Genomic DNA, 24,760 nt, shown 5'->3' with positions numbered 1-24,760 from the left:
TTTTGGCGTTGCCTCCTATGTACCCCACCCTTGTACATTGGGGTCAGCGTCAAAAACATGGGTGTTGCGATGGAACGCCCACCACAACACCCACTGCACGCCCCTTTCACGTTCGCTAAACATAGCGTGAAAGGGTGCCTTCTGTACAAGGCAGCGTTAAGCCACAGTAAATGGCTTAATGCTGCTTTGTATACTAGGCAAGGCCCCTATCGTCATGGGAATGGCACAAAAAGTGACGTTCCCGTGGCGATAGGGGCTTATACATATGCCCATTAGTGTTCATTTTCAGAAAATTGCAAGCTGATGTTTGAGAAAAAACTTTTTAAGATATTGACTAAATAAAATTGGTTTTCCTTAGTTTGTCAAATACACTTTGAGGACCGAATGAGCCACTAAGCTTGGAAAGGTCTTTGCATGCTTGCCACATTATGAAGTATTGGGAAATGTCATAGGATCCACTGCTGAACTTCATGTAACATCTCTACCTTTGAAGCCAATTATTTGGCAATTTGGTTTGTTAAATATTGCAGGGATTTGTTAGCATGAGCTGAAAGCCATTTGTATTTTGGCAGCCATTTTAGGTAGCCATGTGCTCGCCATGTGCTGTTTCCCTCTTCAGAGCCTTGCACATGCTCAGAAGGGCCTAGCTAGTAGAATGCACCTGCTCCTAGTATAGAACTGTCAGGCTATTTTTGCTGCTGTATGGAGAAGTAATTCTCCTCCTTCTTTGTTGAGCAAGCAGATCTTGCATGCCCATATTAGACATTGTGCATGCTTACATGAGCCAGGACTGCTTCTTGGTTTTAAGCTGACTATGTAACCCTAAGCATATATAAGACCCCAGTTATCTGTACTCTTTAGACTGCTTCATTCAGTTGCTAAGGCTTCTGTGTGACATAGTCTCCCTCATCTGAGGTGAATGAATGAATGAATGAATGCATTCTTTTTATATTTCAGTTTCTGTGCCAATTTCTTCTTTGTTGGTTTGAAAGGGCCAGGTATCAGTGAGACCCCTGAGAAGGTGTCTATGTTCTTCAAATGGCGCTCCAACATGGACCTCATCAGTGAAGTGGCTATTTAAGTGAGTGATCTTGTCAGGAGACAGAAATCTTCTGCGGAGGACAGGACAGGACTCTACTAAGGAAGTACTCTGTGCACGGAGATTCTGGGGTTGCTCTATCTCTGCATCCCAGTATATTTCTGATCTTCCTGATTTTGATTCTCCACATGTTTACCATTCCTGACTGAGAACCTTTTTGGCGTCAGTATTCTAAAAAAAAAAACAACGTTAGGTCATTCAGAACTTGGCAGTTAGAATTTGGACACCATTTGATTGGTAAGAGTTGTTCTGCGGCACTTGCTGTTGGTTCTTGATGCCTTGGATTGGTAAGGTAGTTTAGTAACACTTACTGTGGCTTTTGATTTGTATAATTGGCCAATATTTGTACTTGTATGTATGTAATATATAAATTGCAATTTATGTAGGCAGGTAATGAGGAGACTTTTCTCTGTTTTGAATTGATTTGAACGGCACACAGTACAAGAGTACCTTAAGTGCTACTTTGATTATAATATTTGCATATGTTGCAATATTTTTGGCATGCCTGTTTCGAGCACACATCGAAGAATGTGTTTCTTTTTGGAGGTACCATAGTGAGATATGAAGTGAATTAGACGGCTCCCCTGAGGGAATACCTAAATAGCTTTAGGTATAAAAATATATTTCTTCCTTGGTGATTCTGCATCCCCCAGGAATTCAAATATGGACATAATACAAAAAAGGATCCTTTTCTGCGCACTTTTATAAATGGAGAGATGCAGAGCGATTTTTTGGCGTTCTGCCAGCCAAAGTTAATGAATTGAGTGTATTTTGGCTACTTGAAAATAAAACAGTCTGTTGGGCTTTTTTTGCGGTCTTTTGGAATACTATTGAGAAACTCTTCTTTTAAATATGACTTACAACTAGTATTTACAAATGGTTTGGTTTAAGTACAGTCTGTGGGCTGTCCTTTGCTTCTGTCCTAAGTGTTGATCTGTGGGTTAATCGTGTGTTTAAATGTCTATGTGGTTTTTGGTTTTCCCATTAGTGATACTTCTGTGAGTAAATAGCGATTGTGCTCTTTGTGTCAGGATTGCTAGCCTTAAGCGCGTTGTATCATGTTTTCTGAGTGTATGACCCCTTCTGTATATGTCTGAAATTAGCACATTGTGTTTGTTTGTGTTTTCTTGCTGTCCTCAGTCTGTTATGCAAAATGTAATTTAATTAGTATTAAATACAAATTAAATAAAAATCCAGAAATGAACCATATGATATGCTAAATAACTGCATGTTACTATTAAAGTTATAGAGCAAACAACTATGCACATGTACAAACTACTAATGCTTAAAAGATAAAACTAGAATTCACATTGAATAGGAATAAAATAGGCCTCAAAAACGAAATTGTGTGTTTTGCAATAAATAAACAATTATAAAATGTTACATTTTCCTTAGATACATTGTGTTAGATATAAACAGGCAAACACATCATCTGAGTAAATTTTCACTAAACTAAAACACATATTATAGAACATGCATTGAAATGCCTCAGTTTTAAATAGACTGTCACCATGCTTACATTTCAACACTAAAAAAAGGCTTTCCAACAGCTGTGTTTTAACTGCCCCTGAGCAGCAGCTGTTGTTTTGATTGTAGGCCACGGAGAGACAGGAATGTTAACTCAGCTAGGATTTTGTCAGTTAAACACAGTGTAAAACCCTGCATTTCAGACTGCTGTTTTAAAAAGTTACAAAAATCTGGTTCATTATTTTGGATAACAGGAAAACATTTAAAGTAAGGATTTCCTTTCTTAAATACTTTTTCCATAAGCACATTCTTTGTTCTGATGTTAAATGATGACTGTCCTTTTAAAAAAAAGTGGCTCAAAATGTTTCATGTTTAAAGTTAGGCTTCTGTGCTCAGGCTTATGAATGAATGTGTCTAAATATGATAGGCAAGGGATGCAGCTATGTTTTCATATGTGGAAGTATTAAAAATGATTGGTTTTATAAAAAAAAACAATTATTAATTATGAAAAAATTATTTAAAAAAATAAGTGCTTTTAAATTTGTTTTTTTATATATATAAAGCTTAATAATCATACTGTTACCTCCTAGCATTAAAATTAAATTTAAGTTGTGTTGTACCGCCTAATGAGGAATTTTGTATATGAAATATCACTCTGCGCAGGCGTAAAAAACTCATTTTTATAACGGTATATATGATATTTTTAATGTCCAATCTCTGGGATTTGTAGACAACATTCTGAGGATGGCTATTATGCAGAAAAAAATATAGGATATTCATTTTTAACCGCATCGCTGCTGCGGTGATTTTTGCGCTGTGCTGCAAATGATCATTTTGCTGTTTGCATGACGAGCTCAGCTCGTCATCAGCACACAACACCCGTGGGTGATGACGAGCTGAGCTCGTCATCAGCATCGAAAGGGTTAAGTGCCCCAAATATCAAAGTCAAAATTGGGCAAAATTCACTAATTTAAAAAAAAATCTGCAATTCAGAGCAGCCTTTAAAATGCCTTATGCTTCAGTAAATGCATACATTTAGGTATGATACAAATAGCTGACTTCTATATGGTTAGACAAGTATATTGCACACTGCTTATAATTGAAAATATGTATAAAAAACAGCAGAAGTTATTTTTTTTAACTCTAAACTGACAAACAGGGGAATGGGTCTGCTGTTCAGCCTTGCACACAGAATAGAACAGCTGGGAAGAGTTAAATATCAGTTCTATATTTAGAAGCCTAGCATGGCTCCCAGAGTAAAGTTTGCTGTGACATTTTGACTTCTGAAACTTTTTGAAAGACGACAGGGGAGAAAAGGAGAAGTTTTACTTTTTTTGGCAAAAGCAAGCACTTTATGTACTCATATGAATGGTATATGTGAACTTTTGATTAACAGATACGCTTTGCCATATATTTATAGAGCACTAATGCTTTTAGTCTGAGGATTACTGTAAAAAAGCTGAGGCAATGACATTTACTTTGAATTAATTCGCCCTCATGTTACACTTGTACATTTGCTAAAAGGATTGGGGTTTGGGTATTCATGTTTTTTTTTTAGCTCTTTCAAAAGTGCTATGTACCTCCTATAATTTTGTTTATGCTCAGTTGCTACAAAAATGGGTTGATAGTGTTGACAGAAGTGAAACCTGTTTCAGGTTTCCTACTGTCAAAATGGGGGACGGAGGCTATCTCCTCTACAAATTAAGGCAAGGTAAAATGTATGTTGCTCTCTCTTTTTCTCAATTTTTTTTAGCCTGTCTAAGTTGTCTGTGAAATAGCAATGAGACATTTAATTGGCTATTCAGTAATACTGTTGTAAACATTGTTAGCATTAATAAAATGAATAAGAATATATGTTATGTTACTGCCCATCCTGTTTGATGAAATTATGATAGGATCAGTAGTCTAGATTGGTGTTCCCTTATTTTGATCTTTAAGGGGAACTAGATGTAGGTAGTTTTTGTTCTACAAGTCTTAGGTGATAACACCATTATTGCATGTTATTCTCATGCTACATAGTTTTGCAAGGGCATTGCTAGCTTTTATTAGCTAGTCTGTGTAAATAAACTGACAGTCCTTATTAGAGCTGATGTTGCATAGTTTGGATCATGAAAAGTAGAATGCAGGGAAGATGCCCATGTGATCCTTAGCAAAAAATGTGTTGAAGGAAATGTTGTTTTATAGATAAGAACCCCTGTTAAATTAGCAGTTTTGAGACATGAGAGCATGGTCCTAAGCGTACAATATAGGTGCTTTTGAAGAATCATTTTAGAAGTGTCTGCAGTCCTGAACAAGTAATGTAAAGTTTATGAAGTGTAGAACATTTCCTTTTTGTTAGGGTTTTCAGATTAGTACACAGGAATACACCAAATGTAAGGATTTAGGGTATGTCTGTGTTGTTTTTCTCTTTTCCTCACAATTTAGTAAATTAACAGACTTCCTTGGCTGCTTGGGATTGGGTGATGTATTACTCTTGTCAGTTCACCAAAGAGTTCCTTTTATACTTGCCAATAGGTCCAGGATGTTTTTTTTTTTACTCTCACACAGATACATGAAAGTGTTCTTGAGTGCCTTGCTAATATATGGGGCGTCCCAAGAATAGGAAGCATTCTGGGACTATCGTCTCTGTTGATAGATTGTTTCTGTGCCTTGTCTAAAGACTTTTTGTTCTGTCCACCAATAGATATTTGCTGCCTTAAATTGTAGATTGTAAATTGTAAATTGATACTTGTATAGCGCACTACTCACCCGCAAGGGTCTCAAGGTGCTTGTACGAATACCGCTGTGGAACCCATCCTGGCTTTCCCTGTGAGGCGTCCACTCCTGGGCACCCCCAAGGTGGAGGCCAGGTATCCTTAGCGTTGTGGGGGCCGTTGTGGAGATTAAGCAAGCTATTGCCCAGAGTTGAAGAGTGGGACTCCATGATTGGAATAGGCACGAGGCGAGAATTATCAGGTCTGTGGAATTTTGAGCCCAAGACTGGCAGAGGCTGGGAATTGAACCCTGGTCCCGGGCTAGACCTCTGCATCAGGGTCTGCCGCTCTAACCATTGAGCCACACTTCTCCTCAATGGCCTTACAACCATTGCCAGAGGGGCTCGGACATCAGATTCAGCCTGCGGAGTCAGCGTCAGTACCAGTCCAGCTTGAAGCCAAAGTGAAGGTAACCAGCACAGGCTTTGCTGGCAACTAGGACCTCAGTGAAGGCGGAAGCCCTGGAATGAAGTATGTACCCCTGCCACTGTCTTGGGCGAAAGACGGGGTCACAAATCAGAAAGGAAATATTGTGAATAGAGTTTTTAATGCCCAGCTGAGAGTCACAGACCGACCAGAATGGCGAGGAGGCTTTGTGTGAGGTGACCCCTTTTGAAACAAGGGTTGCTTCAGAGATTCTAGCATCAGGCCTCTGAATCCTGGTCCTAAAGTGAATGCACGTTTGCACCTTTTTTTGTTGGTCAAGAGGTGCTTGAGCACACTGGATGCAATGTTTGGCCCCAATGAATGAGCAGCTCGCCAGCAGAGCAATACAGGAGCTAGGGAAGGACTTGAGTTTAGGGTACAGGTGCGGTGTCTCTGGTGCCTGTTAGATTGAAGTGAAGAAAACTGGTGCACTGCCTGAGACACTGGACAGGATCGTTAAGAGCATTTTCCCTGGTGGGTGACTGCCCTGTCCTGAAAGAAGAGACTTTTTTCTTGAAACTGGGCTGAGATTCTTGAGTAGCGAGTTGTGCAGCTCCACCGTGGAAACAACAAGAGCCTGCCTGTGAGGCTCAAATGGGCACAGGGAGAAGACTCCCCTCTGGCTTGGTTGTACAGCAGCTTCAATTTCCCCAAGGACTTCTTCTTTTTCTTGTCAATAATGTACCCCTTTGGATGTCCCGTTTTTGGGGAGGAGCAGCCCTTTGCAGCTCTTCGTTCTAATTCTCATGGCCCTGTGTGGTCCTCCTGGTCCCTTGGAACCAGGATTGTTTTTGTAATAATCTGTTTAGTTGGTTTAATATTTGAATTAGTTACATTTATTATGCACGAAAAACACTTTTCTGAGCAATTAAAAAATGTGACTTTGCCCTTTCCCAAATGTATTAAATTGATGTTCTAGCCCTCATAAAAGGAAAATGGACAAGTAGGCCTGAAAATGTTTTTACTAGACGGTTTTAGGATTTGCTTAGGACAAGAAAAATGATATTCCTGCTTATACCTCATATATACCCGTTTAATGAAATGTTTAGAATGGAAAATGCCCACCTAGCAATGAATTAGGATATTGATAAATTTATGAAAATGAATGTGCAAATATTTTCAATGATCCTACTGGACCATAGGAATGTCTTTAGCTTATGCTAAAAGGACCATCTGTTAAATATTGCTGGGATTTGTTAGCATGAGCTGAAAGCTGTTTTGTATTTTGGCAGCCATTTTAGGTAGGAAGGAGAAGAGGCAACAACCACAACAACCAGAACCAACGAGTAACCTGGCAAACCGAGGACCGAGTGGGCGACAACACTCAGAGCAAAACAGTGACACCGAGCACCAGTGGTCAAGGAGTCTAATTACCAACTTATCCGACAGACCTCTCAGTCAAGTGGAAGAGAGAGTCTTAGAAAGAGGTCTGGGTTTTGTCCCCACCGCGAGACCCGATAAGTTCAAACTCCATTGCGAGTTAGCTGAGTTCTTTCGCAAACTCAAGCTCAAAGCTTTCTTTGAAAACAGGACAGAAACTGAAACTGATCCTCTACCTTATGACACCAACTTCAGGCTGAAGTCAACCTTTGTACCACCGCCTTACAGCATCCCAGCAGAAATTACAGCTTTTGAACAGGCGGTCTTTAATGACATGGAAACTCTACCATTACCGACCACATTTCGAAATTTCTCTGGAGCAGAATTCCAAGCGCTTGAGCAACTGAAAAAAGACAAAAGTATTACTATAAAACCAGCCGACAAAGGGGGAGGGTTAGTAATACAAAATACCACTGATTATGACAAAGCTTGTCGCACCCTTTTGTACAACACAGTCAACTACAAACGGTTAACTGCAGATCCGACACCAGAACTAAAAGAACGTATTTCCAATCTCGTCAAAGAAGCAGAAGAGAATGGCCAGATTTCAAAAAATGAAGCAGCGTTTCTCACTGGCAGTGGCAGTACTGTTCCGTATTTTTATACGTTACCTAATACCCACAAAAACATCAATCCTCCGCCTGGAAGACCTATTGTCTCCGGAATCGGTTCTGTCCTCGAACCCCTCTCGACATTCTGCGATTTCTACCTAAAACCATTGGTCCAGAATACAAAAACATACCTGAAAGACACGAAAAACCTCCTACAACTGCTAGGCCAAGTGACTTTTTCAGAAAATTCAATCATCCTTGTCACACTAGACATTGAAAGTCTCTATACGAGCATTCCTCAAGACAATACCTTAAGAGTCATGGAGAGAGCCCTTGATTCTATCGAATGGGATTATGTAACCCCCAAGGATTTTCTAGTCCAATGTGCCACCATGGCACTTAAAGAAAATTATTTTGAATATCAAGGGGAGCTCTATTTACAGTGTACCGGAACATCGATGGGCAGTACGTTTGCTCCGTCAATAGCCGGACTGTATGTCTATGACTTCGAGGAAAGACATATTCTGCCAGCAGATAACCCATTCCTCTCATCAATTACCTTATGGAAAAGGTATATTGATGATATACTTTTAATTTGGAAAGGTGATGAAGATATCCTAAAAACTTTCCTGACCTGGATAAACACCAGAGATCCTTATCTGAAGTTTACCAACAACTACAGCAAAGAGCGAGTGGTATTCCTTGATGTCAACATCTCTGTGAGTGGGACCACCTTGAAAACCACTACCCACTACAAACCAACGGCTAAAAACAATCTCCTCGACTTTTCTAGCTTTCACCCAAGACCGTTGAGAGAAAATCTGCCGTATGGACAATATCTCCGTATACGGAGAAACTGCATGGACATCAAAGACTACAAATCTCAGGCCTCCGACTTGACAAAGAAACTACAAAAACGTGGCTATCCAAAAAAGATCCTGGATAAAGGTAATAAACGCGCCAGGAACCAACCACGAGAGGCCTTACTGGAGGATAACGCCAGAGCTCAGACTGAAATACCCTTAACGTGCGTAACAACATACAGCACCATCTCAGACGCGATGAAGAAATCGGTCAACAAACACTGGAGAATCATAAACAGCAATAAAAGAAACTGGGAAAAGCCATTGTTCTCTTTTAAGAAAGGCACTAGCCTTAAAGACTCTTTGGTTCATACACGCCCCAAGGTCGATACCTCCACCTCCGGTCCAAGATCCATCACTGAGGCGTGGGGTCTACCACCCGTGACAGGGCACTTCCCATGTGCCAATTGCAGTGTTTGCCATCTCACCACGCACACCAAGGAACTGTCCCTCGAACCGGGGAAAACATGGACTCAGAAGAACCATACTAATTGCAACTCGACTAACGTCGTTTATATGATAACATGTCCTTGTTCCAAAAAATACATCGGGATGACAACACGCAAAATCAGACAAAGAATCTGCGAGCATCGCAGTAACATAAGGTGTCATAAATCTGCGACCAAAATGAGCGAACATTTTTTGCAGCAACACCATACGCCCAATGACCTCAGATGGACAATAATTGAGCAAGTAACCACGGAGAGAAATACTACTAACATTCTCTTCGAGAAAGAACAACGATGGGTCTATAGGTTGGGCACCCACATTAATGGGTTAAACGATCAGATCCCATGGTCATCTGTTCTGAAAAAATAAGCTGTCTTGGTTCAAAACATATATACCCATATACCGTTCTGATGCTAGCAGCTCGGCCTCTCCATGTCCGTGAGTTTCTTCCCTTTCTCTCTTTTTTTCCCCCGTCTCTTTTTTTCCCCCGTCTCCGTGTGCTCAGAACTCACCACACCTGACCCGTGTTAGACATTCGAACCAACCATGTCAACACTAATGTCCGTGGTCTGACGTTCTAACTACCAGGCCTTCTGACACACGTCCACTGGGTCACCATAGCAACACGAGGGCTTGCATTCCAAGACTCGCTCTCGGACGGCTTTGTGATTGGGCACCCCTTATCCTCAGACACACCCACCTCCCCGGGTAGCTACGCCCAATTTCGCGCGCTTTACCTAGGAGAGAGTATTTCTATGCCATTCACTTGCCGAACACCCATCCACGGGGTCCGGTTCGAGGAGAGCGCTAGGTGCCAAGCGGGTGTTTGGCGTTGCGGGCGTAAGAATCCTTGCTTATACCACCAGGCTTTGCCTAACATTAAGCTAAGTATCCCTAGAACCGCACAGATCGCTTAAATAACTTGTCCTTTCACTCCTGTAGGGTGTGCCATCGTCGCCACCACCCCCCTCCCGAGACCCATGAGGTGTGGATCTTTTAACACACAAGTGAGAAATTTGCCATTTTTATCATTTTTTATCTTTTTTAATCTGTAGACACTGGTTGAACCACTAGGGTCCAACATAGTCACTAGCCCAATTTTCTGGGCGCATTGATCGTCTTAGCACAAATGGTACGTCTGCATGTGTTGCGACCGTTCTTTGTGCTGATTAGCTATATGCCCTGTTACAACCTGGCCTCCACCATTCCAGACGGTAACATACCAACTAACAAATTCACTGTGGGCACGCTTAACATCCTTAGTCTAAGCACAGAGCCGCATTTACAGTTGTAGCAAAAAGACGCTCCAGTCCACTTAGTAACCTTTACGTTTTGTCTTTTCATGTGTGTTTGTCAATCTTTCACAGACCACGGGTTCGCACACTTTAGCTCGAACCCTCTTTTTTGGTTTGTTCTTTTTGCACCCTTTTTTTGACACATAGTCTGTGTTTTAACTTTCACGTCCTCTGGTCAGGGTAGGCCTTAGCGTGTCTATACCGCCGAGGTACACATTCACATGGTCCTGACGAATGCCCAGTAACACATGTACACTTAAAGGGCAGAAACATGTTGACCCCATTGTAAATCTTGAGGGGAAAACACCCAACACAATAGTTGGTAGATTTCCCATCACATACCTTTTAACTAATACCCAGCCAACCACGGAATAAAGTTTTTTGTATGGTACGTGCTGTCGGTATTTTTTAATATTTTCCACCTTTTCACATTCTGTCACAAATAAACCCCGCTCCGCAGTAACCTGGCGTTGCAGCACACCGGGGAGACATTCGGTTTCTCCCGGTGGGCCCAATGATGAAGCATGTCACCACCCAGGGTGGTGAGTGAGGGCTTAAAAAGAATCCCTGGGAAATTCCTACGAAGGTAGATTCTAACTTTCCTTGTCTCTGTGCTCGACACCTGTACCCTTCTGTGGGCACTCTTTTGTTGTTTATTACTACTTCGTGGGGGACCGAGAGTGTCCTTTCCCTCCCTCTCTCTCTCGTTGTTGTTATTAGCCATTTTAGGTAGCCATGTGATTCGCATGTGCTGTTTCCCTCTTCAGAGCCTCGCACATGCTCAGAAGGGCCTAGCTAGTAGAATGCACCTGCTCCTAGTATAGAACTGTCAGGCTATTTTTGCTGCTGTATGGAGAGCAAGCAGATCTTGCATGCCCATATTAGGCATTTTGCATGCTTACATGAGCCAGGACTGCCCCTTGGTCTTATGTTGACTATATAACCCAAAGCATATATAAGGCCCCAGTTTTCTGTACTCTTTAGACTGCCTCATTCAGTTGCTAAGGCTTCTGTGTGACATAGTCTCCCTCATCTGAGGTGAATAAATGCATTCTTTTTATATTTCAGCTTCACTGCCAATTTCTTCTTTGTTGGTTTGGAAGGACCAGGTATCAGTGAGACCACTGGTAAGGTTTCTATGTTCTTCAGGTCGAAAAACACAATGTATCATCATGCGTTTTCTCTAATTTTCTTGGGGATAACTCTTTTGTCCATGATCTATCTCTGAGAATATAATGCTTGCCTCCAACGCTCACCATCACTCTCAAGGTTCCTCTGTCACTATTGTAGATCACCAACTAGTTTTCAGCATGATTGCACAGGAACTGAACCTTGGGACATCAAAAATATTTTTACATACTTCATTCTACTGACATTGTGAAGGGCGATTATTCAATGCATGGTGTTATCTGCATAAGACCAATAACACTTTTTTGACATTTTGCTTGCTTCAATTGTCTCTTCCCTTTTATTTCAGGGTTCCTTAAACACACTTTGAAAAATAATCATGGATCTTAAGTGAATATATTTTTAGCTTAATCTACACTGGCTTTGGTCTCTTTTTGATAATAGAAGCACTTAACTACATTTCATTGTATACTCTTGTTATTTTAGCTTGGCAGACAAGCCCACAAAAAGGGTCGGAGAGGTAACTGAGTAATACTGTATTATGGCCTGATTTTTGCAGAGAGATGAGACATCCCCACAATTCAGGCTACCCACCGGGAAGGAATGTGGTTGTTCACAGAGAGGTATGCTAAACGTAATATATACTTTTAATGCATTGACTATAGACAGACAGGATATTGATCCTAGAAGGACTACCATATCTTCATTCTATTGTATTCAACCCTCAGACTAAACTTTGTGTTTTACTACTATAACAATGGAGATATCTAAGAGAATAGGATAATGTCCATGCCAATGTGTTCTATATTCAATGTATCAGAAAGGTCACAAGGTGATTAGTGTTTTGCAAACTGTGCCAGATCAGCTGCACCCAGGAAATAAGAACCCTTCTTTGAAGACACCACTAAAACTGAAGCTGATTAAATTATTTGCTCACAGGGACACTACACTTAATCTACTTTTCAGCAACTAAAACCATCAGCAAATTTCCTCAGTTTAGTTACAATCAGCTCTCAGGAACAATGTAATGGAAACATATTTGGTGTCACTATGAATCAGCAATAGAATTGAAAGGTTGGCAATGAGCCCGAAAATTCATCAAAGTAGGCTAGTGAAGTTTATTCAAATTTCAGACACACTACCATGGAAGATAAACTCAGTGCGGGGAGACCAGTAAAAGAAACACACTGCCAAGAATAAGATAAACAAAGGGAGAGAGGTGAACGTCAGAGAAGTCACTGGATGGGAAGTAAGAATTACTGTCTTAAACAAAGGGGGTATAACCCAGATAATTTAGAATGGTGAGAGGACGATTTGTAAAGAAACAGAAAGTAAGAAACAAACAGCTCAAACAATGAAGCAAAAAAAAGCGGAAAGAGACTACATGGATACAAGTTGTGGAACAGGAGCAAAAAGTGAGCAGGTTACAACTGAGATAGAAGGATCTTATGAATGTGGATCAATGCAGGTTGCTTTATAGACAGACAAACATGGGCGCAAATAGTAAGGAGGGGTTTCATTATTGGTTAGATGTTACAAGAATGACGTGACTGGTAGGCATTGGGTCCTAGAATGACAACAACCCGACAAATGTAAATATTGCTTGCCGTATATCACACTCCATATGTATCTCAGTCATCACACTTCCTGTTTATAAAGCCCCATGGTTCATTTCTCACCTGGAGGCTAATTGGAGGGTGTTCCAATGTGATTGTCTTTTGCACCAGAAATGGTGCCTGCCCTTCAGCTTCACAGACAGCATTGAAGTGGACATTGTGATCATCTTTTGACAAATACTGTTCATATTGGCCATAAGTAACCGTAAATGGAATCTCCTTTTCTGTAAAGATACAGCAATTGACAAAAATGAGTGCTCTGTAAAATTTTATTTTTTGATCTTCCATAAATAACACATACATTTTAAATCAGATCCTGAGGCAGGCCAACCACCACACTGTGCCTAACTATTGAAATGTTAAAGAAATTAAGTGGAAAGAAACAAATTCTATGATAAATTACCTTCAGCAGGACCAAGCTTGACTGATGTTTTCTCCCCAGAGACCTCACTCGTCACTCTCCCATTGTACAGCACGGATGAGGCGCAGATGCTCACCACTACATTCTTGGCATGCTCTGTGCTTGAGTTTTTGAGGATGAGGATCAGATTGGCATCCTCACCAAAATGAATGGATTGAATGATCTTGAATTTTCCTGAGACATTTACGTTGGCTAATTCAGTGGCATCCCCCACAGCCTCCGCTGCAGCCCCCCGATTTGATGTAGATGGAGGAGCGCATCCAAACAGCTTGGTATATGCTTTTGTAAAAACTTCTCTCTCCTTCTTGGAACCTGAGCAGAAGCAAAATAAAATTAATTCTGTTGCTGCAAAGACAGCAGTGTACCCATGTTAAGTTGTTTCTGTGTATATATCTATCTTCCCACATGCTGAGAGAAACAGGAAAGGTGAAGTGATTGCTACAAGAACTTATGAGAAACACTGCTAGGGAATACAGTTTGTATGCTTCAATAAAATATGCTTCAACAAATCCTCACCACTCCTGAATAGTTTTATAAGTTACACACTCTCCTTTTTGCCTTCAACAATATCCCCATTATCAGATAACTGGTGTTTACATTGATTTACATATTGAGGCTTAGGAGAGAACACTCATATTTTGTCAGAGGTAGAAAGAAGCACGTTGGTTGACAAGCAGCACCCCATTATGGCAAAATGTTGAACTCACTTTTCTTGTATATGGTCTCATCACGAATTTGTGCCACACTGGTAATGCCATGTGCAAGCAAACTGCTAGAAGTCAAATTTATACCAGATGGCACTGAAGCAATTTTGAAGACGCGGCCTGTGACATTAAACAGCTGGACATAAATGAAGATTGCTGCTAAGGGAGTTCTGGAACTTTTTATGTAAAAAGACACTGCCCTATTTTTAACCTGTGTTCACTACCCTATTTCAATCACAGAAGGGTAATGCCACATTCAAGTCTGCTCAAAAGAGTAAGTGCTGGATTTTGAAGATAAATTCATCCTCAAGTTTATATGTTCAAATGATCACTCAGATACTAGAAGTGTGCCATATATCCCACCACAGAAGAGTGCAGTCTCTAAATGTTTTACTTCCAGAGAGAACCTATTGTAACCTTCCTGTGCCTAGCTAACACTAGCTAGTGAGCTTTCTGTTCCACAAGATGGAGCACAATCCAAAAAAGTGCAAGGCACAGAATTTCTCAAAATCTGTTGTATGGAAGCCTCTAGTGTCTACCAATTCCGTGCCAATATATTCTTCACATTCTGTTTTATGAATACACATTTGACAAAAAACATATTTTGGCAAGGCACTTTAACAGATTAAAAAACATTTTTGGCACTCTTTTTGGAATGAAAATATCCCAAACTGTGAATTTCAAAAATGTCAATTCCCTTATAATTACAAATCAAAGAGAAAAAGGGCAATGATAAAATTAGCTAATATATGGCCTGCAGACTGTCCAGTATTGGACGATAATAATTCCCAGAAGTCTAGCACTGAAAGTTAATCACTTGGAGATTGATACAAGAATGTGTTTAATGAGAAAGAGACCATAAAATGATGCCCCGCTGATTCAAAGTTAACAATAGTATATTGAGTATCTACCAATTGTCAAATAAAACTTTCAGTATTACAATATCAGGTCATTTAATTCTAGTGTCAAGACAAGGAAAATCCGAACTATATATACTAAATTCAGGGCAAGACTGGCAACACAAACCTGCCTTGGAAATTATGTCGGACCGTACTCCTGGAGGGTGAGGGGGAGTAGGGTTGCGGGTGCTAGTGGGAAATACTGCTGCTTAACTTTTGTGACAGGGGGCTGATTTTGCAGCACAGCTGCAAAGCTGGCCCCCAGTTGTCTAAAACCGACCCCACCCTTCTGGCCCACCAGGAAAATACCAGGGGCCTCATTTATTGGGCCGTGCTTCACTTTTACGTCGCCGGTGCGTCACTTTTTGTGACGCACCAGCAGCATAAAAAATGTGCCTTGTTGCAACATATTTACAGAGGGACGCATATAGGTAGATGCGTCACTTTGTAAACGCCTGTGCTACATTATACCTACGCCAGGTATAATGTATGCAGGGGGGGGCGTTCTGACGCAAGACAGGGTCATAGAAGTGACGCAGTGAAATCTATAAGATTTCACTGCGACACTTCTAGGATAAAAATGCGTCAATTTCTTATGCCTGCCTCACAGCAGGCGTAAGACTGACGCAGGCCCTTTCACATGGGGCAAGCCCCATGTGAAAGGACACATTGCTGGAGTTGCATAAATTTTCTGACACACTCCAGCAATGCGTCACTTTTGCGCCTACAGATACGTCAGAAATACTGACGTATCTGTAACTCCTTGCGACATGATGCGTCATACTTTAAATATGACGCATCGTTAGTGTTGCAGGGAGAGCGCAGTGAAAAGTGACGCATCGCTGTTTTCACGCGGCGATGCATCACTTTCCATAAATGAGGCCCCAGGTGCCTGCTACAGCCAATCCAGCCCTGGTCGTATTCCCCTGGTAACTAAAGAAGGACACCTTCAGGTGAAAAGGGAGCCATGCCTTGCAGCAATTGTTTGCTATAGTGTATCTCAAAATGAGGAGAAGTTGCAGTGTGCTGCCCATCCTGTTCAAGTTACTTAATTACTTCTGATTCTTGGGAAGGATTCTTTCGATGAAAGGGTTTCTCAGTCACATCTTGCAGCAGCCACTCTTTTCAGGTGTTCCGGGGAGAAGTCCAGTTTTCTCCTAGTGGGGCAGCCAGTACCGTAAGCGCTTGGTTCTCACACTAAAACTTTCATTCTTTGATATATCCTAGTACACTAAATTAATGCATTTGTATTCTTTGAAAGAGTAATGCTGTTTGGCTGGGGTTGCATTTCTTTGTTCTGACTTGAGGGGTTAATTCTCCAGGGAAGAGAGCTTTTAAAGCACCGTAATTTGTATCCTGATTCACGGTGATGCAGCGAAATTAATATCCTGGCTTCCACTGATAGGATTTTTGTTGTTGTGCTCTTGTTTTAATCAGATAAATATTCTCTATTTTCTAAGACTGTGTGGAGTTTTTATGTGGTGTTTTCATAGTGTTACTGTGTGTGTTTTGCACAAATACTTTACACATTTATGTTAAGCCTGCCTGCTCATATCTAGCTTACCCTGACTTATAATGTGATTCCTACTTGGACAGGGTGCAAATAAACCTCTGTAAGCTATAGACCCAATGTCTTACATTGGTGATCAGTAGTGAGTATAGGACTTGTGTTTGTGCAATAACATATAATCATTCAGTGTTCACTACAACTCCATATTTAAGACCAATGTTTTCCAATTCTCCCTGATTGGCCTTTTTTAATTATCTGCTAAATGATGTGTCTCTCTGGAGAAGCCGTACCTGAAAGAATTGAGTTTGAGTTGGCAATGTAAGAATTCTACACTGTGCAGCAGCTGACAGATTTCTGCAAGGACATCCAAGATTCTAGTTGGTGGGCGAAAATGCCCACAGTGGGGAGGGACGCAGTCCATACACTAGATGTAAAGGTCCAAACATGCTACATTGCAACTAAGGCCCTACTAGTCAAAAAGTTTGGACAGACCCTGAGAGGTATAGGTTCTAGTTGGAGCCCAAAAATCTCCTCACAAACATGGGTGGATTTCTTGGATTATGCAAGCAAGGCACTGAAGGGCTGGGGTAGGGGCAGCAAGGTTGATGATTATTCAGAGATGAACTACTGATTTTAAAGGAGCACATGCTTGATATTTGTTTTCCAGAGCTGCACCAACAGCTGGTTGATAGCAAGTTAAATGACCCCAAGAAACTTGATGAGGAGGCGGACATATGGGTCAGCACCAGAGTGTCCAAGAAGGCATCAGAAGGGGACAGTCAAAAGGGTGGGCAGGATTCCTAACAGAAGAAAGAGGGGGAGATAAAAAAAGACTGACTTTTCTAAAGGCCCCTAAAACAACTCTGAGAGGAAAGAGTCTCATTTCACTTTCCCAATCTGGCCAACAGAATAAAAATACCCTGACAAAGGTTAAAAGCCAAAGCCCTTCAAGTGGTATGAGTGCTACGACCATGGACACTACAAGGGTGAATCCCAAGTGTATAATAATTCATGGCCAAATTAATTTACACTTCATGTTGTGTTAATTGACATGGAGCTTGTTTGTCTTCCTACTTCTACTTCAAGTGGCAATGATTTTGCACTGCATAGTACAGGTTCAAAGGAAGTTAAAGCTAAATTAAATAGGCGCCTTATAAGGAGTGAAGACAAAGATAAATCTACATATTTTACCTGTCACCATCTAAGTCCAAAATCACAAAGCATTTTCTGTTGCTTTCTGTTTTTTACTCCAGAAATAGTGTTGTGAAGCAACCTGCCCATACCTTCCTCGTACTTGTAGTTGGCAGTGATATCTTCTCGGAGATTTTGCCCCACAGCCTTTGTGCTGATGTTCTTCCCAACAACACCGGAGTCACAACAAAGTTTCTCTTTTTTATTCTCGCCCTCACAGATCCAGGAGACACGGTCCGCATTGACCTCAGCAAACACAAACGGTGCATCATATTCCAGGTCCACGTCTCCTTCTTTGATCGCTTTTACCGAGGTAGGACCACAGCGATAGATTCCTGGAAGCCAAGTAGAAGAAATGTAATGTTAGGTGATAGAGCCACAACATGTATGATACAGAGAACTATTGTAATATAAAGTGTTGTTTGATATTTCCACTTGTCAGGATGCATTTTGGAACACACACAAACGATAAACCTGTGCATTGACATTGCACTTCTACAATGTGATCTTGCTATCACAAAAAGACCTCATATTACATGGAAGAAGTCAAAATTGTTTAGTACAATCCAGTGCTAAAGGTTAGTTTTTACATTGTCCTTTTGTTTGGAATGTTTTATATAACAGAGCTACCACAGGGGCGTGCATGACTGTTGACTTATTCAAAAGATTGCATATCAGCACTTAAATGTATGGCTGGAAGGTGCAATATGTGAAGAGTGTTGTGTACGTAAATGTTTTGTGTAGTGAGTGAGTGCCAAAGATGTGCTTTTATCAAGTTGTGAGGCCAGTGCGTAATTTTCATTATGCAGGTGTAAGACTGTGAAATTTCCAGAATTGTGCATAAAGCAAAATCTTGTCATTACGCATAAATAGTTTTTGCGCCAGGAAGCAGATGACAGGACCTAAACTTGACCACTCTGCACATTCATTTGCAAATAACATTGGTACACAGTCTCTGTTTATACCCTTTGGTGGAGCTTTACATTTATCTGGCAAAACTATTTTTAGTTTCTTAAGGTAACTCAAGGTAACTAAAGTGCTGATGCAGCTTTACACCCACTGACTTAATATGCTTTGGTCTCCACTGCCTGGTGCGCATGTGCAATTTCCATTGTTAGTTCTGTAGAATAAGCAGCAGACTTTCCCTAGAATGAAGGATAGCTGCTGTAAATCTCAGCTTTGACCTACATGCCTTGCAAAGTCCCTGTGACAAAGTTGAGGGAGCCAGGGAAATGTCCAACCGAAAAACAGCTTTAATGAAGTAATTAGTTTTTCCATCTTGCCTGCAGGATACCTTCCCGGTGCAGGGAATTGAGGGGATTGGTGATTTTACCATCATCTGATAGATGAAGCCATTTCAAGATATCTGGAGCTTTAAAAAAATGCAACTGCGAAAGGCACTTTTTCTAAACTCCACTACTACTGAAGATTATTGGATCATGGATGGAATGGTCAATTCAATCACATGCCAGGCATTCCTCAACCAGGCAAGGGGGCAACACTGTTCATGGAAATTTATATGTCTAAGCGTTTGGTTCCACTCCTTTTTTCCTTTTCACTTTCTCATACTCGTCAATTGAATGTTCTTTCAACACTCTAAGAATTCACCTATTTATGTCCATACTTTTCTGAGTGAACTGCAGATTTGAATTTACTTCCAACGTCTTCTGTGGTTGTGCCTTCCTTTTCTCGCTCATAGTATGTTGCAGTATACCAGAGGATGGCCACGAGTTGTGCTTGATTTACTCCAAGAGTCTGTAGAGGTACATTTAAGTTTGTTTTAACATCATTAGGGCTGTATTAACCTCAGAATTGTACTTTGTAAATTCCAATTGTCTTTCTAATATTGTGGATGCTTTTTTGTATTATTGCTTCCCTCCCTTACCCTCCTTGAATTTCCCTTAACCTCACATCTTTGTAGTAAATATTTCGTATTTCCTTCCTCACCACCTGGACCATCCAAGACTCAGTAGGGGTAGGGGATTTACTCCAAGGCTCGGTAGGGGTACATTTAAGTTTGTATTAACATCATTAGGGCTGTATTAACCTGAGAATTGTACTTTGTAAATTTCAATTGTCTTTCTAATCTTGTGGGTGATTTTTTGTATTATTGCTTCCCTCCCTTACCTTCCTTGATTTTCCCTTAACCTCACTTTTTAGGTCTCGTCTAGTATGTTCCGCAAGGAATAAATAGACAAGAGTATTGGGGGCAAACCAAGGTCTAAACCATCGTGGATTTCGTCGAGTGCATATGCACATGCACGCGCTTGCCATTACCTTCCGCCTGCCTCCGAGAGCTTCACTTCAAAGGAATCCACTCCCCCGCCCCCTGCTTCACACTTTTCACGGCCGCCAGGCCGTGTCTCGCATTTCTCCTCCCCCCTCTCCACAGCAATGCCTCATCCTACCGCGCTCTAATGATTGGAGGTCCACCGGATCTCTCGCCCTGCTGTGTATGGCGTACAGTTAACCTTTGCAGACTTACTTAAACTGCTCTATATTTTACCTCGTACAGGTGGTTTACATGCCTCTGATCCATAAATTGCTTCGAGTAAGCACCTTGTGCATGCAGTCTATTCTGCTGTTTTAAAGGCTCTTCCTTCGGCTTTCTATACCTGGCAATACATTTTTTTTTTTAGCCTTATCTCACCTATTCCGGTTACCTTCATTTTTCACAAACCAAGGGGCCGATTATGATTGCGGTTTTTCCGCATCCTCGGGGCCAAGGACCCACCGCCACATTAGGATGGCTGGTGGGTCCTGGTTTCCGTCCGCAGCTTTTCCGCCGCGGTCGGCTTACAACCGTGGCGGAAAAGCTCTGATATGGTGACGGTGTCTCTCAGACACCGTCCGCCATATCAGGATGGGCTTTAAAAAGTGCTTTTCCGCGGCGGGTTTTCCGCTGTGGAAAAGCATATGGATCTTCACTGCGGGGGCCCGTTGCGGGCCCCCTAGGTGAAGGGGGGGGTGGGGGGTGCACATGGGGGGTACCTATGGTACCCTCCTGCATTTGCATGCAGAAAGCGGCAGGCACCGTGCGGTGCCTGCCTCTTTCTGCATGCAAATGCAATGCGTGCATTTTTAACATTTCCGCGGGTGCAGCTTGAAGCTGCACCCGCTGCAATGTTAAAAATAGAGGATGTGACCGCCAGGGTGGCGGTCACATCCTAATTGCACAGGAGGGAACTCCGCATGCCATGCGGAGGTTCCCTCCTGCTCTGGGGTCGCGGACGGACGCAAGTCCGTCCGCGATCCTAATCCACCCCCAAATATGGTCTGTCTACTTTTGGCTAAAGGCTCCTCCTGCTGATTAAGGATTTTGCAACTTACCAAAGTGTTCACTGGCTGCCTGAATGACGTTTATAAAGTCATACAAACCCATTGAAACACGTAATATCGTGTTTAAAGGCTGTGGGATGTGTTTTATTTGTTATACAGAAAAACGTTCTATAATACCCTTAATCGCAAAATATGTAAACATTTTCTCCCATGCTTTTTTTCATCCTTCTTTAGCAAAACCCACTATCCATATAATAGTTTAATGAAGTTACTGCCTGAAATTTGCTTACATACAAACTGTGAAGCCAAAGGTGGAAATGGTTTTACATCGCTGTTCAAGATGACATGAGTGTTATTTTCAAACTCATAACACATGTACGAAAGGAGTTACAGCTTCCTGTTCCTGCACCGCCCCAGAGAAGCTGCTGCGGCGCTGTGCTGTAGAACAGAGATAAGATCTCACACGTGTTTTTGTGCGTGTGTATTAGTGGTCAAATTTCATTAAAAAACGTGCCCATCCTCGTGAAACACCGCACAAAATATTTACAATCAATATAAAAGATAAAAACATTTTTAATAATAAATAAGGAATTCAGCACCCAAAAGAGTGCACCCTGCCTTCCCTTCTAAACAAATAATAACACCCTCCCCCACTTTATATTATAGGCACCCATCAGTTTTGCTAGCAACTCTGCTTCAGGAATTTGAATGCTGCCCGCAGAACTATAAGTCCATTTGTGTCTCTTTGAAAACAGCATTGCTTCATTTACTTGTGCTGATTATTAGGTCTCGCATGCTGGCAACGTGTGTATGCTGTTGCTTGTCAAGGACTACTGTTCCGTAAAATGGGCTAGAAATGGTCACTTCACTCCGTGTCCCAGGCTATAAAAAGTATGGGGAGCTGCGTCTGTGCAGTAGACAGCATCGAAAGTGAAAGGCCTCCTAGAAGCAGCTTTAGAAAGTGTGTGTTGCCGACTGCATGAGCTGGTTCAGGGGGGTAGCGAAGTTTGTTGGTGAATTGCCAGGAGCCAAAAACTTTCTCTTTCGCAAATCACTCGGGCCACTTTATTAGATCACTTGGCTCTATGTAGCTGTTGTACATCATAGACCATGATTACAACATTTAAGGACTTGCGTTAAAATGTTCTGCTGGTATGAGCTACATAGACGAAGTAGCATGTAATCTTCATTGTGCTCGTGTTTTCTATATTAATGTGCACAATTTTTATTGGCCTATAATAAAATGCTATCATTTGAATCGCCTATTGAATACTTGGGGCTTCAGAAGCACCTTTTAAATTGCCTTGCTGGAGGGCAATGTAAGACTGAATACATTAAACCTTAAAAAAAAGTTTTTTTAAAAAAGTACAATGTTTGAGCTGTTATGTTTTTGAATTTTCGTCTTGAAATAACTGCTGCTCTAAAAAGTGTAATTGATGCGTCAGGAATATACATGCCAAATGGAAGAAAATATGTTGAAGACAAAGGCAGAATTATTTACCCTTTGTATTCTATTAAATTGTATGTAATGTTTTGATCTAGCAGACAAACACTCTTGTTAAACCACACTAACTGCAAAACCGCGAAATTGCAGCCTGGTGTCCACACTACTTTAGACCACGCACACTGCCCCCTCGCACTACTTTAGTTCACACACACTGTGCCCTTACACTACTTTAGGACACACACACTGTGCCCTCCCACTACTTTAGGACAAACACACTGCACCCACACACTACTTTAGGCCACGCACACTGCGCCCTCACACTACTTTAGGCCACGCACACTGCACCCTCACACTGCTTTAGGACACACACAATGCGCCCTCACACTACTTTAGTCCTTAGGTGAATAACACAATTGGAATTGGTTCACCTTATAGGCCCCTGTAACAGTGTACCATAGGTACCCAGGGCATAGGTGTATCCTAGGCCTACCAGGGGCTGCAGCATGTATTGTGCCACCAATGGCCTGGCCTCCATATTTGGCACAACTGGCTGATCACTCAGCTGGGGTAAGTTGGTGTAATCACCTCTTGCTTAGATATAGTATCCCGATATCTAACCTTAACTGGACACATGTTAACCTATAAGCCATTCCTATGAAAGGCCCCTGCAATCCTGGGGGCAGAGTGCGTGGTTTCATGTGAGATGTTGCTCTAGCATGAGCTGAGCCTGTCTGCAGCTGTCGGGAATAACTCCCTTAGCTGTTCCGGGATATTGCCATACCATTTACTCTTAAGTGCATTATAATCCTCGCGGTTATATGCTAACTTTGGTTTGGCTTTATCAAAACATGTCGAGTAAGGTGTCATACGATTGGGAATACTATCCCCTCGACAGTTCTGTCGACGGGGATAGCATTCCACCCTTCTAGAGGGACACGACATGTACATAACTTTAACCCCAGTTAAAGTTAACCAGAGCCTCAGCATCACAAAATGGATGCTGCCACCACAGACATAAGTCTGACCTCCTGCTGCTGGGAGTCCTTCCAGCGAGGGAGGCTTGGACAAAGGGTTTCCTGCCTTGGGAGGTGTGAGCACCACCCCAGACAGGATTTTGTGTATTGGGTAGGACAGGGTTGAATAGAATCAGACATGCCCGGGGCACACAAGGTGTCCCTGTGCATAAGCCAGTCCAAACCGGTCCTGGGACTTTCCAGACCCAGGCCTGGCGAGGAGCTGGACAAAGGAAAGGGGGTGTAACCTCCCCCCTTCCTGGTCCCACCCAGAGGAGGGACCTAGCAGGTGATCCACCCCTCAGATTGGGAATAAGAGTGGGAGCAGTGCCCTAGCACCTCAGATCATCCTGAATCAACTTGAAACTAAGAAGACAACTGGACTTCAACATTCTGCTGCACAGAAGACTGAAGAGCATCTCCCTTGTGGCCTAGGAGTGGCCACCCTGTGAACACAGGCACCATCCAGCAACTCGACGTCTGCTTTGCTGCCGCCTCCTGCCGGAGCCTGAGCCCAGAGCCTGACAAGACCCAGACTCCCAGACTTCTCACAGTCTGATCCACAGTCCCTGCAAAGAAGAGACCCGTGGAGGCACCGAGAGATGTGGGACCGGACCTCTTGAAAAAACCCCGAGAAGCTGACTGCGCAGCATCCGTGGCACCCTCGACGTTGTGCTTTGGGGACTGAGAAGCCCCACCCCCGAGCAGCCCTTGCACCGAAGATCAGCCCTCCAGCATCTCCACAATATGCGTGGGGCCCTTTTGCATTGTGCCACTCGACGCGCCATCCCGGCCACTTGCCACGTGGTCAGCGGCCATCTTGGGTACGAACCCTACAAACTACACTGCGGGTCTGGTTGCTCCAGACTTGCCCTCGCTCCTGTAAAAGGGAGCACCCGCTCTGACCCTGCTGGTCCGAGTGATAAGCCTTTTTTGATTCCTGCGTGGCTTGCATTAGCCAAGGCCTGTTTGCTCCAATCAAGTTGCCGATACCGCCAACAGCGAGAAGCCTGCCTGGGACAGCTCGTGATTGACTCCTGGATGTCCTCGACCTCTTTGTGTCCACGTGGCTGCAGAGAGAAGCTACACATACCCCTGTTTGCACCCGACATCGCCTGGTTCCAATCTGGTTCCACGGTAGTCACTGGCTAGTGACTTTGAACATTGTCCCCTCTGCTTTCAGGTCTTCACCACTTCAGATCCAGCTCCAAGCACCATCGACCTGCGTGACGAAACCCGACACTACTTCGACCCTATGCACCCGCTTC

At 42.4% G+C, this 24,760-nt stretch overlaps 1 protein-coding gene across 1 annotated transcript in view; it reads right to left on the bottom strand.

Annotated features, from left to right (window-relative positions):
- Window positions 1-24,760, bottom strand: part of LOC147705981 (protein-glutamine gamma-glutamyltransferase E-like) — a 263,890-nt gene that overhangs the window by 24,955 nt on the left and 214,175 nt on the right. Inside the window, exons 9-11 of the mRNA XM_086932440.1 lie at window positions 17,846-18,088; window positions 13,432-13,761; window positions 13,092-13,252 (exon numbers count right to left, since the gene is read on the bottom strand). Of these exons, the coding sequence (XP_086788566.1) occupies window positions 13,092-13,252; window positions 13,432-13,761; window positions 17,846-18,088 (734 nt within the window). The remainder of the gene's footprint in view (window positions 1-13,091; window positions 13,253-13,431; window positions 13,762-17,845; window positions 18,089-24,760) is intronic.

This window comes from Lissotriton vulgaris, chromosome 7, assembly GCF_964263255.1.
Source record: "Lissotriton vulgaris chromosome 7, aLisVul1.2, whole genome shotgun sequence".
Taxonomy (NCBI): Eukaryota; Metazoa; Chordata; class Amphibia; order Caudata; family Salamandridae; genus Lissotriton; species Lissotriton vulgaris.
This window is presented reverse-complemented; position numbering and strand designations above follow the sequence as displayed.